The 12,916-nt window shown below is 47.0% G+C and overlaps 1 protein-coding gene and 1 pseudogene across 1 annotated transcript in view; both read right to left on the reverse strand.

Moving 5' to 3' along the window:
- ZDHHC19 (zinc finger DHHC-type containing 19) overlaps positions 1 to 5,268 on the reverse strand; it is a 21,135-nt gene extending 15,867 nt beyond the window's left edge. Inside the window, exons 1-5 of the mRNA XM_012806892.1 lie at positions 5,123 to 5,268; positions 4,398 to 4,519; positions 3,740 to 3,879; positions 2,621 to 2,793; positions 1,741 to 1,846 (exon numbers count right to left, since the gene is read on the reverse strand). Coding sequence (XP_012662346.1) covers positions 1,741 to 1,846; positions 2,621 to 2,793; positions 3,740 to 3,879; positions 4,398 to 4,519; positions 5,123 to 5,268 — 687 coding nt within the window. The remainder of the gene's footprint in view (positions 1 to 1,740; positions 1,847 to 2,620; positions 2,794 to 3,739; positions 3,880 to 4,397; positions 4,520 to 5,122) is intronic.
- A 4,517-nt stretch (positions 5,269 to 9,785) lies between these two features.
- LOC100966370 overlaps positions 9,786 to 12,916 on the reverse strand; it is a 10,236-nt pseudogene continuing 7,105 nt past the window's right edge.

The following is a 12,916-nucleotide window of genomic DNA, read 5'->3' on the forward strand; positions in this document are numbered from 1 at the left end:
GTTTGGCGGGCCCAGGCTGGATTTGAACCCGCCACCTTAGGTGTATGTGGCTGGCGCCTTAGCCACTTGAGCCATAGGTGCCGAGCCAGCAGTTTCTTTTAAAGTTAAACATTCAGTACACCATGTGATCCAGCAATATCCCCTTTAAGTATTTGCCCAGTAGACATAAAAACTTACATTCACAATGCTTGTATAGTAATATTAACAGCAACTTTCTTTATAACTGTCCCAAACTAGGAACAACACAAACATCCTTCAATTGGTAAAGGGATAATGTGTGATATATCTATACAACACAAACTATTGACATGAAAAACAATAAAAATTGGAGAAGAATAAAAACTAATGGATGAATCTAAGTAAAAGAAGATTCAGGAGGCAATGATTTAATTTATTCTGGAAAAGGAAAAACTTTAAGGACAGAAAATAAGTCAGTGGGTGCCGGTAGGGGGAGAGATAGACCACAGAAAGTCAGGAATTTCCTAGGGAGATGGAAATGTTCTCTAAATCTTTTTTTTTTTTTTTTTAGAGACAGTGACTTCACAGCTCGCGACAACCTCCAAGCTCTTGGGCTTAGGCGATTCTCTTGTCTCCCGAGTAGCTGGGACTACAGGCGCCCACCACAATGCCCGGCTATTTGTTGTTGCTGCAGTTTGGCTGAGGCCCGGTTGGAACCTGCCACCCTCGGTATATGGGGCCGACGCCCTACTCACTGAGCCACCAACGCTTCCTGGTCTCTAAGTCTTGATTGTTGTAGTTGTTGCAGAACTGTATCCATTTATCAAAACTCGCAACTGTACGTTAAAAAAGGGTGAATTTTGATGTAGGTAAATTAATCTTCATTAAACGAGACTTTAAAAAAAATCCTTCCATGGGCTTAGCGCCTGTAGCTCAGTGGCCAGAGCGCCAGCCACATACACTGGAGCTGGAGGGCTCGAATCCAGCCCCCATCTGCCAACCAACAATGACAATGACAACCAAACAATAGTCGGGCGTTGTGGCAGGCGCCTGTAGTCCCAGCTACTTGGGAGGCTAAGGCAAGAGACTTGCTTAAGCTTAAGGAGGTTGCTGTGAGCTGTGATGCCACGACACTCTACCCAGGGCGACAGCTTGAGACTCTGTCTCAAAAAAAAATAAAATAAAAATCCTTCCATGGAGCCCAGGTTTCCACTGCATCAAGATTAAATTCGGGGCCTGACTTTCTGGGTCTTTTTTAATGTGGCCGCCCTGAGCGTCAACTTGATTGCCCCTGTCACCTTCAGCCCCACTTAGAACTGTTTCCTCACCTTCCTATCAACAATCCACTGACTTTCAGGCTTCCCTACCTTTTTGCAGAGAGGTGTGGTCCTCCCCTGCAATGCCTTCCCCTCTGGTTTCTGTCCCTTCTAAACCATTAAGTCCTGCTGTACAACGCAATCCTCCCTGAATTCTCGATTCCTTCGCGGAGTACGTGCTACTACACAATTTAGGACCAGCCCCTCTCTCAGAGCGCTCGCGGGTATCTCCCAGTTGTTACTCTGATTTCAAGTTCATCAACACAAAGTGCAGGATGTAGCCTTACCCATCTCTAGTTCATCTCTCAAAATAACACAAGCAGCTTAGCACACGCACACACAGGGAGGGTGTCAGACCATCAGGGCCAAAGACAGTGGAGAAAGAGCAGAAAGCACAGAGGTCGCGGAGGTGCAAGGTGACCACCCACAGCCTGGTATCTTGGCACCCACGCTCGGCCCCGCCTACCTTGCCTTCGTAGGAGCGCTCGGCCGCGCCCACTGACAAGGACTGGATCAGCAGCAGCAGAAAGAGCGGCACCAGGAAGCCGGCGGCCGGTACAGCCACCACCACGCTGTGCATGGGCTAAGGAGCTCCGCCACTGGGCAGTACGCATGGCCCCGCCCCTCAGCCTGACTCCGCCCCGAATCCAGCCCCGCCCGCAGCCACTCTGTCGATCCACCCGCCTTGCTCCGCCTTGCCCAACCCCGCGGTCGCCCTGCCTGTTCCACCTTTAGCATCCTGCTCCGTGACCCTCAAAGACTCCACAATTCCTGCTAGTTCCCCCCTTCTCTCTGACCCTTACCACCCTCCCGGTCCTCAGCTAGGCCTCCTAAATTAAGGTGACCAGATTTTAACATTGGTAAAGCGGGACACCATTGGGGGTGGCGCTGTTGGCTGAGCTGTTTATGGTTGGGGGGGGGAGGGGAGAAGGGCTCTTTCTGAGCTAATTGTCCTTGCCTAGAAGCGGGAGGGAGCCAGTATCCTTCTGATACTGATTCCACCCGGGCGACCTTGCCCAGGAGGGGAGTAGGGAGTTTACATTAGCCTTCTCATTTCCAAATGAAGTTACATTAACCTTTTCAGCAGCCGAAAACCATATATTCTCTTCCCATTCTCCCGCTGTTCCCCAGCTTGTCGTGCATTCTTTCCAAAAATCGGGACTTTTTTCAAACGCCGCGGATGTGGGACAAATTATTAAAAAGCGGGACGTCTGGTCACCTTATCCTAAATAGCTCCTCCCTCCAGTCCCGCCCGCCGTTAGCCCCGCCCTCAGTAACCCCGCCTTGTGGTTGTTCCCGCCGGGTTCCCACTGCTCCCACGTGGACCAGAAGGCCAATGCGGATACGCAATGACTTTGTCGGTGGAGAAGGGCAAGTGGGTTGTGCGCACCAGGAAGACCACGCAGGTGACCAGTAGAGTGGTCAAGTAGAGGCATAATGACAGGACCAGCAGCATGAAGAAGCGGAAGTTGCGGTGACCAATGCAGTTATTGACCCACTTGCAGTGGTGGTCAAAGTCCTGGAAAAGTAGGGAGGCAGTCCTCAAGGCCTGACCCCTGACCTAGCCTCAATCATCCCCTTGTCCTGAGGCCTACCCCTTCCCCCTGACCAGGCCACCTGCACCTGGTCCCACACTCTGGTTCCCACCCCCAGGGAAAAACTGAGCCACAGAGTCCATAACACTGGCTCTGTGGCTCAAAAGGCCTTTAGAGACGAAGTCTGCCTGGTCTTCCACACATCCTTATGTAACTTCTGTCAGGATATAGAATATCTCTGTATCCATTTTCTCATCCATTAGATGAGGATGATATGTTATTGCTATTACTTTTTAATTTTCATTAATATTTTAAAACACTAGTCTGTTCCTTGTTTCCCATTCCTGGTGTAGTGGCAGGATCATGACTCTGGAAGCCTCATATTCTTGGGCTCAAATGATCCGTCTGCCTCAGTCTCCTGATCAGCTGGGACTACAGGCTAAAGCTACTGTGCTTGGCTAGCTGAAGATGAAAATAATTCTCTTAGCCAGCCAACAGTTGTAAACCTGTGCAGGCTGTGCATACAGAAAGATGACTTCTCAGAGCCCAGGAGATTCTCCAACTAGGATGCCCAGATGAGGATAGGGAAAACTTCCCAAACCAAGCCTACAGCCAGCCTGAGGGCTCTGGGCATCTAGCATCAGTGATCCAGGTTTGGGGCAGGGGCTGTCTTTCCTCCCCATGTCCTAATCAGGCCCAGGACCAATGTGGATGCCCAGTGCATGTCAGCACCTGTGCAGGTGAGGGCCAGCCTCCCAAGACAGGTGCAGACACAGGTGGTGATCTGCATAAATGACCAAGAGTGGCTGGGAGTTAGCCAATCCTGGAAGATGGTTTCCTGCTCCACCCCAGCCCCTATATAAGGGGGCTCCTGGTTCCATCCAGGGGATAAACAAGGGTGGCAGGTGGGTAGGCAAGCAGGGTACTCACCTCCACACAGATGTTGCACCAGGGGCAGTGATAAGTCCGGGGCGGGCGATGGAAGCAGCACTTTTGGCACCACTGCAGGCGGAAGGCCCTGTGGTTCACCCATACCACGTGCACCATCATGGGGCCCTGCTCGATGGAGCCTGGTATGGGAAGAGGATTGGGCAGCAGTAGGAGGCTCTTCTATCACTCTGCTGCTTGGGGCAGCCCCACAGCATCACTGGGCACAAGGGAGAGTGGGGAGGAAGTGGGCAGTGCAGTCCCTGTCCCCATTGAACAACCTGATCCAGCTCAGAGAAGCCCGCTCTCAAAGAGAATGTGTGACCAGCCAGAAGAGATATATTAATATAAAGAACTTAGGCCCTTGGGACCAGAATTGATGTTTTAAGTCATGTGTGCAGTAGAAAGGAGGAAGAGCCCACTGGCTTCTCACCCTGGCCTGCTTGGCCCTCCATTCTAAGGCAAATGGAAAACAGCGTCAAGAATTGTTTTTTCATACCTTGGTGGCTTGGGAAATGAAGTATTAGGGCGAGAGCAATGAGGAAATGGGGTGAAGAGCCCCTAAGGCCAGAAGAAGAGAGGAGGAACACTTTAGGAATCAGCCCTACAGGCACCAGCTCTTAGGATACCACCTCTTTCTCCCAGGGGGCTGAGGCCTCACCTTGATGTAAGATGCCAGGGTCTGAGAAGTTGAGTGAAACAAGACTGAAGAAGGTAAGGACGAAGAGGGGGCCTGTGACGATGGGAAAGGCCCACTCCCCGTTCTGAGCCAGCCACCTGCAACTGAGACCAGAGTCAGACTGAGTCCTGAACTAGTGCAACCCAAAGCTCCCCATGGTCCCCACTTTAGCTGAGTCAGGACTCACAGACCTTAAAGTCACTCCAAGTATCTAGAGAGACACACAGAGGCTCTGCCAAATGTCACCAGCATGACCAGCCACTTGCAGCTCCCCAGATGTATCAGGCACTCTAGACTTCTGTGCCTTTGCACATTTGGTTCCCTAGACCTAGAACATCCTCCTTTCCCTGAGCTCTGCACCTGCCTTTTGCACTTCCCTGCCTCCATACTAACATTATCTGTTTCTCTTACTGTCTCTTTGTAAGAAACCAGACAGCTCTGCTTGGCACCTGTGGCTCAGGCAGCTAGGGTGCCAGCCACGTACACCGGAGCTGGCAGGTTCAAATACAGCCGGGGCCAAAAAATAGCTGGGCGTTGTGGCGGGCACCTGTAGTCCCAGCTACTTGGGAGGCTGAGGCAAGAGAATCGCTTGGGCCCATGAGTTTGAGCTTGCTGTGAGCTGTGACACCACAGCACTCTACCCAGGGCGACAGCTTGAGACTCCGTCTCAAAAAAAAGAAACCTGACAGCTCACATAGGAGACTCACGGGAATGCGAAGAAGAGACCACTGAAAATGACCAGCAGTACTACGTTGAAGGCAGCAAACAGGCTGGGAAGGATCCAGGGAAGTGGCACCTGAGGCGGGGGCTGAAGCTCCTTCATGAGGGGCATGGCATCCTTTAACAGTGGCATGGCTGGTCCTCCTGTGCCCCCAGGGGAGATCAGAGCCACTGGGCTTCCTCCCCCATCCTGGCTCCCAGAGCCCCATGCCCACAGCAGCCTCAGAAGGCACAGCTCAGGATGGAAGGAAAGAAGTCCCAGTGTGACATCACAGAGGCTAAAGGATGTGGGGTTGGAGGTCCTCAGCAGAACTGCCAGCAGTGAACCCACCCCACTCCCACACTTGCTAGGTAGGGACTGAGAGGTCTGGCCCCTGCGAAGTTGACTTTGTTGGAGACCATGTGACCTTAGAGAAACACATAAGGAGAAAGCTGGCAGTTCTCATCGCCTTTCAGGCCTAGAGCTGACAGAAGCTCACAGTGCTCACCCTATCTCCATGTCTTCCTTTTCATTGCGACACAATTCTTTATTTATTTTTTTTCCTTTTTTGTTTTGAGACAGAGTCTCACTATGTCGCCCTTGGTAGAGTGCCATCATATCACAGCTCACAGTAATCTTAAACTCTTGGGCTTAAGAGATTCTCTTGCCTTAGGCTCCCAAGTAGCTGGGACTACAGGTACCCACCACAATGCCCAACTATTTTTTTTTCGTTGTTGTTGCAGTTGTCATTGTTGATTTTAGCTGGCCCCGGCTGGGTTCAAACCCTCCAGCCTTGGTGTACATGGCTAGCGCCCTACCCATTGAGCTATGGGTGCCGCCTGTAGAGAGTTTCTAGAAATGCTTTATGTAGTTGGCAGAGCTCTGTCCCCTCTTTGTGTCCTGAACCTAGATGTGCAGGTTGAGGGTGCTACCTTGGACCTGTTAGTTGGTCAGCATGATGCCCATATAGAACTTGATGACTTGTTGAGTTGCTGCTCTAGGCTTGAACTGCCTCCCTTTCAGCTGCTTATTATAGGAGGAAATAACCGGATTTTATGTTAGATACAGCCAACTATTGTCATTTGTTTCAGCCACTGAGTATGTGAGGCCCTCAGAATTTGGAGGATTCCTCACATTATAAGTCTTGGTTGAGGCAAAAATCATTTCCTCACCCCCGTTGGAGCTAAAATGGCCAGCTCCTCACATTCCTAGTCTCTATTGTAGCTATTGCACTGACGGGGGACCTAGGTGGCACCAGCTTCAGAACTGCTACAACCAACCAACTGGGTCATCTTCATAGAGATGCAGCAACTTTGAGTACATCAAAGTGTGATGCCTATGGCCAGGCATGGTGGCTCATGCCTGTAATCCTAGTGCTCTAGGAGGCCAAGGCAGGTGGATTGCTTGAGCTCAGGAGTTTGAGACCAGCCTGAGCAAGAGTGAGAGCCTGTCTGTACTAAAAATAAAAAAAGTAGCCAGGCGTCAGGCAGGCACTTGTAAGCCCATCTACTTAGGAGTCTGAGGGAAGAGGAGCTCTTTTTTTTGAGACAGAATCTCACTATGTCACCCTTGATAGAGTGCTGTGGCGTCACAGCTCACAGCAACCTCAAACTCTTAGGCTTAAGTGATTCTCTTGCCTCAGCCTCCCAAGTAGCTGGGACTACAGGTGTCCACCACAATGCCCAGCTATTTTTTTTTTGGTTGTTGTCATTGTTGTTTAGCAGGCCCAGGCTGGGTTCAAACAGGCCCAGTGTATGTAGCTGGCGCCCTAGCCACTGAGCTACAGGAACCAACCCAGACAAGACTACTTTCTTATGATTAATAATATATTTTAAGTTTTAGTTTTAAGGGTTACATATTTTCATTTGCATATTTAATATAATTGTATATAGAGAGAGTACCAAAAATATGTATACACATTTTAATAAAGGAAAAACTTGTATTAAAATTGTAATACTCAAGTCACATTTGACTGCTGAAATTACAAGAGATACTATAGACCAGGCATGGTGGGTCATACCTGTAATCTTAGCATTCTGGGAGGCTGAGGCAAGAGAATCACTGAGGAGGATTGCTGAGCCCAGGAGTTCGAGGTTGAGAATATCCTCCTTTCCCTGAGCTCTGCACCTGCCTTCTTCACTGAGCTCAGGAGTTCGAGACCAGCCTTAGCAAGAGCAAGACTCCATCTTGCTGAGCCCAGGAGTTCGAGGTTGCTATGAGTTAGGATAATGCCACAGCACTCTAGCCAAGGCCACGGAGTAAAAGTCTGTCTCAAGACAAAAAAAAAAACAAAAAAAGAGAGAGAGAGATACAAGATGCAATATGCAAGATAACAGATGTTATTGTATATATTATTACAGTTTTTTTTTTTGAGACAGAGTCTCAAGCTTTCACCCTGAGTAGAGTGATGTGGCATCATAGCCCACAGCAACCTCCAAATCTTGGACTAAAGTGATCCTCTTGCCTCAATTTTTCTATTTTTAGTAGAGACGGGATCTCCCTTTTTTTTTTTTCCTCAGGCTGTTCACGATCTCATGAGATCAAGCAATCCACCAGTCTTGACCTCCCAGAGTGCTAGGATTACAGGCGTGAGCCATCTCACCAGGCCTACATTTTGGAGCACCCTTTGTATGTATGAACATTTAAAATACCCATATTAAAATATATTAAAATTAAATTTCTTAAAATATATATGTATAATAGGAGGATATCACCAGTAATTTGGAAGAGAAATGAACCCTGAATAACAGTCTGTTTTCAACATGATGCAATAAAAAGTTATTTGCGCTCTGCCTATTCTGCCCAGTGGTGGAGAGTTTTCTTCTCACTTAACCTAAAAGTGGTTTTACTAGGATCTCTTCATATGTGTTTTTGCATTTTTTAGAAATTTTAGGACTATAGACAAGTATAAGCAAATTAATAGGATAGGAGATTCCTCACTTCTAAAAACATTAAAATGTTGAATATTTGTTAAGCTACCTTATATTATGCTGTGTGAAGGATTATTAGCCTGATTAATAACACAGTTGGCACTATGACCATTTCTTGTCTTCAGGCACCTATACTCTCTCTCTCTCTCTCTCTCTCTTTTTTCAGACAGTCTCACTCTGTTGCCCAGGCTAGAGTCCTGTAGTATCAGCAAATTCCTGGGTCAAGTGATTCTCTCATCTCAGCCTCCTTGGTAGTTGGGGACTATAGGTGTCCCCAACAATGCCTGGCTAATTTTTCTATTTTTAGCAGAGATGGAGTCTTGCTCTTGCTCAGGCTGGTCTCGAACTCCTGAGCTCAGGCAATCCACCTGCCTCAGCCTCTCAGAGTGCTAGGATTATAGGCTTTAGCCACTGCACCCAGCCTGACAAGTCTTTTTAATGTTAAAAATTTTCTAACACTGGGCAGCACCTGTGGCTCAAAGAAGTAGGGCACTGGCCCCATATGCCGGAGGTGTCAGGTTTAAACCCAGCCCTGGCCAAAAACTGCAAAAAAAAAAAAAATTTCTAACACAGTGCCTTAAATTCAGAATAATAAAACTGACATTATGTCTTTGCACTGCTAGATAGCACCAGAGCTTGCTCCCTCCCCTTATAAACATGGCAGTCTCAAACACACAGGGATGTTAAACACTTACATAGTTAAGATGCTCCATATTTTCTTAGTGTGCTCAGTGATGTTGTAAGATCTTCCCTGTTTATTGGGCCCACATTGTGGAACAAGCTGGTAAATAAAACAGAGGATTTCATTAAGATTTTGTGGAAGTAAAAGAGAATCAATATGAATAAGTTTTCAAGTAAGTGGATCATTTTACAGGGTAGATAAAGGCACACTTTTCAAGTGTAAGTCCAACACACACTATCCACAAATAGGCTTCTAAAAGTATTTTATTCCTAGGTTTAAAACATTTATGTTGGCCAGGTGTGGTGGCTCATACCTGTAATCCTAGTACCTTGGGAGACTGAGACATGAGGATTGCTAAAGTCCAGGAGTTTGAGACCAGCCTGAGCAACATTGTGAGATCCCCATCTCCATTTCTTTTAAAATATATTTTTAAAAAATAGCTGATAAGGCAGTGCCTGTGGCTCAGTGAGGGCACTGGTACCATATACTGAGGGTGGTGGGTTCGAACCCAACCCTGGCCAAACTGCAACAAAAAAACAGCTGGGCATTGTCGCAGGCGTCTGTAGTCCCAGCTACTTGGGAGGCTGAGGCAAGAGAATCGCCTAAGCCCAAGAGTTGGAGGGGTTGCTGTGAACTGTGATGCAACAGCACTCTACTGAGGGCAACAAAGTGAGACTCTGTCTCTAAAAAAAATAAAAAATAAAGATAAAATTAAAAAATAGCTGATCATGGTAGGGTGCCTGTAGTCCTAGTTACTCAGGAGGCTGAGGCAGGAAAGTCTTATAAATCCAGGAATTCAAAGCTCAGTAAGCTATGATGACACTACTGCACTCCAGCTTGGGCAGCAGAATGAGATTTTCCATTTGTCTCCCCTCCCCCTGCCCCAGGAACACATAATCATCCCAAAGAAACAAGATGGGAAAGGTGCTGTGACCAGAGAGCCTAGGATACCTTCAGGCTAGATATAGTCTCACACAAGAAAAGGCATAGACTCTGGGGATACTGGGACAGTCCTCAGCCACTCGGCACCATACGGACAAGCTCTGCCCACGGGCCTGTCACCTCAACAGGTTATTCCTCACAAACACTCCATAGTTAATACAACCATTACTGTCCTCATGCTTTCTCACCGCATCTCTACTTCTTCCTCTGTCATTTCAGTGCCCCCGAGAGTGCCATTCCCTTCCTTATCAAACACCGAAGGCCTTCGACATAATCCTCATAGGTACCTTGGTCCCTGTTTGTGGCCACAGCCTGCAGCATGGGCAAAAAAGCGCCCAAAGTCCTGCACCTTCACATTCATCTCCTCATTCTTGGGGTTCCCCAAGGCCCTGAGTGCCTCAGTTTTGGTTGAGTTCTGGCCCAGGACGCTCATCACGTCCCCACACTGGCTGTACAGGATCTTGCCATCATCTGTTTGGTCAAACAGCTGGAAAGCCTCCTTGAATTCTGCAGTCTGGTCCTCAGTGAAGTCACATCTTGACTGTCAGCTCTGCAGGACCTTTTCCTGCAGTCATGTTTCAAAGACCCTGTCTTTACTTAAAAACGACAAACAAACAGCAGCAAGTGAGGCACATACTTTACAGAGCAGACTGGTCAGTGTTCTCCCTGTTCTTTAACATATTTTCGTCTCAGGGTGATGGTCAGTAAAGTCTTCATGGAACAATTATGGGGGCTCACGCACTTACATAGCTCACTGATGGTTGAGTCCACTCTCTTCCATATGATGATGTTAGCTACTGTGATAAGGTAGCCTGCCTTGGTTTCTCTGCTCCTTCATTTTTGCCTGAAGGTTGCTGCTGGAAGCTACAGAGCAGAGTTTGGGTGTTCTGGGAGAAGCAGTAGAAGAGAACAGCCTGAGAAAGGGCTATAGGGAACAGGGCCATGCTTACAAGCCTCCTGGAACAAGCTGACATGATCACTAGAGCAGACATCTCACTGTACCAAGGGGACTCATCTTTCAGGATTCCAGGACTATACAGCCTGGGAACAGATGACTTCACTGAGCCAGGGTTGACAGAATGAGAATTCATGACATGTGACTAAGGGAAATCTGATCATGAATAGTGCCTCAAAACACTTTTTTTTTTTTTAGAGGCAGTCTTACTTTGTTGCCCTTGGTAGAGTGCTGTGATGTCACAGCTCACAGCAACCTGCAACTCCTGGGCTTAGGCAATTCTCTTGCTTCAGCCTCCTGAGTACCTGGGACTACAGGCGCCCACCACAATGCCTGGCTCATTTTTTGTTGCACTTTGGCCAGGGCCAGGTTCGAACCCTCCACCCTCGGTACATGGGGCCAGCACCCAACTCACGAAGCCACAGATATTGCCCTCAAAACACTATTGATGCAGTTTTAAATTTTTTATTTTTTGCAGAACATAAAGTCTCTTATTTTGCTTTTTGCTCCAAACCCTCAATTTTACAGGGTATGACTGTGATGATGACAATAGTCAAATTTCCCTGATAATTGGGTTTTTATTTAAATCTTTTTCTGATTGACATATTGATCCAAAATACATGGAAAGGATGGTCTAATTTTAAAGAGGAAAAATATTTCTTTACCTGGGTCTACCACATCAGAATCCAGGCATATATAAAGGTCCTATATGATATCATTGTGAGTCATACTATGGGAAACTATGAATAATATAAACTAATTAATTAGTTTAATTAGAAAAATATAAATAAATTAATTAATTCTCAGGAAAACTATAAAATGATGCCCTAATAACTAGGATTCAGAAGACTGTTTTTATAAAAATTTAAGTGGGGCAAAATTACAATTGCCCTATAATCATTGTACAAAACACTTAAGCTATATTTTTGTGGAGAGCTTCCACTAATACCCACCACTAATTAGTATCTAAGATAATTCTATTAAATATTACATATATTTAAAAATAGATAGGTGGCTGGTCTGGTATACCATGTATCTTTATTGTTCTTTTACTTATCAGAGAAATGTAATTATTTTCAAAGTTCCATAAGAACTAATCCTCTTGAGTGATAAATCGAGACTCTATGTGTCTTAAAAAAAAAAAAAAGAAAAAGAACTAGTCCTCTTTATTAATTGAATGAGTCAAATTTGTCATCATGACCATGCTCCAAATGTGACTTTTTTTTTTTTTTTTGAGACAGAGTTCACACTATGTTGGCCTCAGAAGAGAGCTATGGCATCACAGCTCACGGCAACCTCAAACTCTTGGGCTTAAGCAATTCTCTTGCCTCAGCCTCCCAAGTAGCTGGGATTACAGATGCCCACCCTATCCACTGCTATTTTGGGAGTGCAGTTCTCATTGTTTAGCAGGCCCAGCCTGGGCTCAAACACGTTAGCTTTGGTGTATGTGGCTGGTGCCCTACTCACTGAGCTACAGGTGCTGAGCCTCCAAATGTGACTTTTTTTTTTTTTTTTTGCAGTTTTTGGCTGCAGCTGGGTTTGAATCCGCCACCTCCGGTATATGGGGCTGGTACCCTACTCCTTTGAGCCACAGGTGCCGCTGCAAATGTGACTTTTAAAAATAAATTTCACAGGGGCCAGGTGCAGTGGCTTACAGCTGTAATGTTAGCACTCTGGGAAGCCGAGGAGGGTGGATTGCTTGAGCTCATGAATTCAAGACCAGACTGAGCCAGACCCCGTAACTTAAAATAGCTGGGCTCTGTGGTGGGCGCCTGTAGTCCCAGCTAGCTGGGAGGCTGAGGCAAGAAAATTGCTTAAGCCCAAGAGTTTGAGGTTGCTGTGAGCTATGATGCCACAGCACTCTACCAAGGGCAACAAAGTAAGACTCTGTCTCAAAAATGAAAAAGAAAGGAAAGAAGGTCTTTGGTTGTTTATCAACAGTGGGTCTTGCACCTGTGTAAATAAAATAACTCCTATAGAATACACGTGCGCAATATGAAAGCCTCGCTCTGAGATTGCTACCGCCAAAACCTGGTCACTGTGAGGTTTCATTTCGAAATCCCTGCCTGATGGAGGAAGCAGGTTTAAAGGACTGGTATTGGCTTGGCACCTGTGGCTCAAGTGGCTAAGGTGCCAGCCACATACACCTAAAATTCAGCCAGGGCCTGCCAAACAACAATGACAGCTGCAACCAAAAAATAGCCAGGCTTTGTGTTGGGTGCCTGTAGTCCCCCCTACTTGGGAGGCTGAGGCAGGAGACTCGCTTGAGCCCAGGAATTGGAGGTTGCTGTG

Source organism: Otolemur garnettii, unplaced genomic scaffold (genome assembly GCF_000181295.1).
Source record: "Otolemur garnettii isolate 467f Iridium unplaced genomic scaffold, OtoGar3 scaffold00060, whole genome shotgun sequence".
Taxonomy (NCBI): domain Eukaryota; kingdom Metazoa; phylum Chordata; class Mammalia; order Primates; family Galagidae; genus Otolemur; species Otolemur garnettii.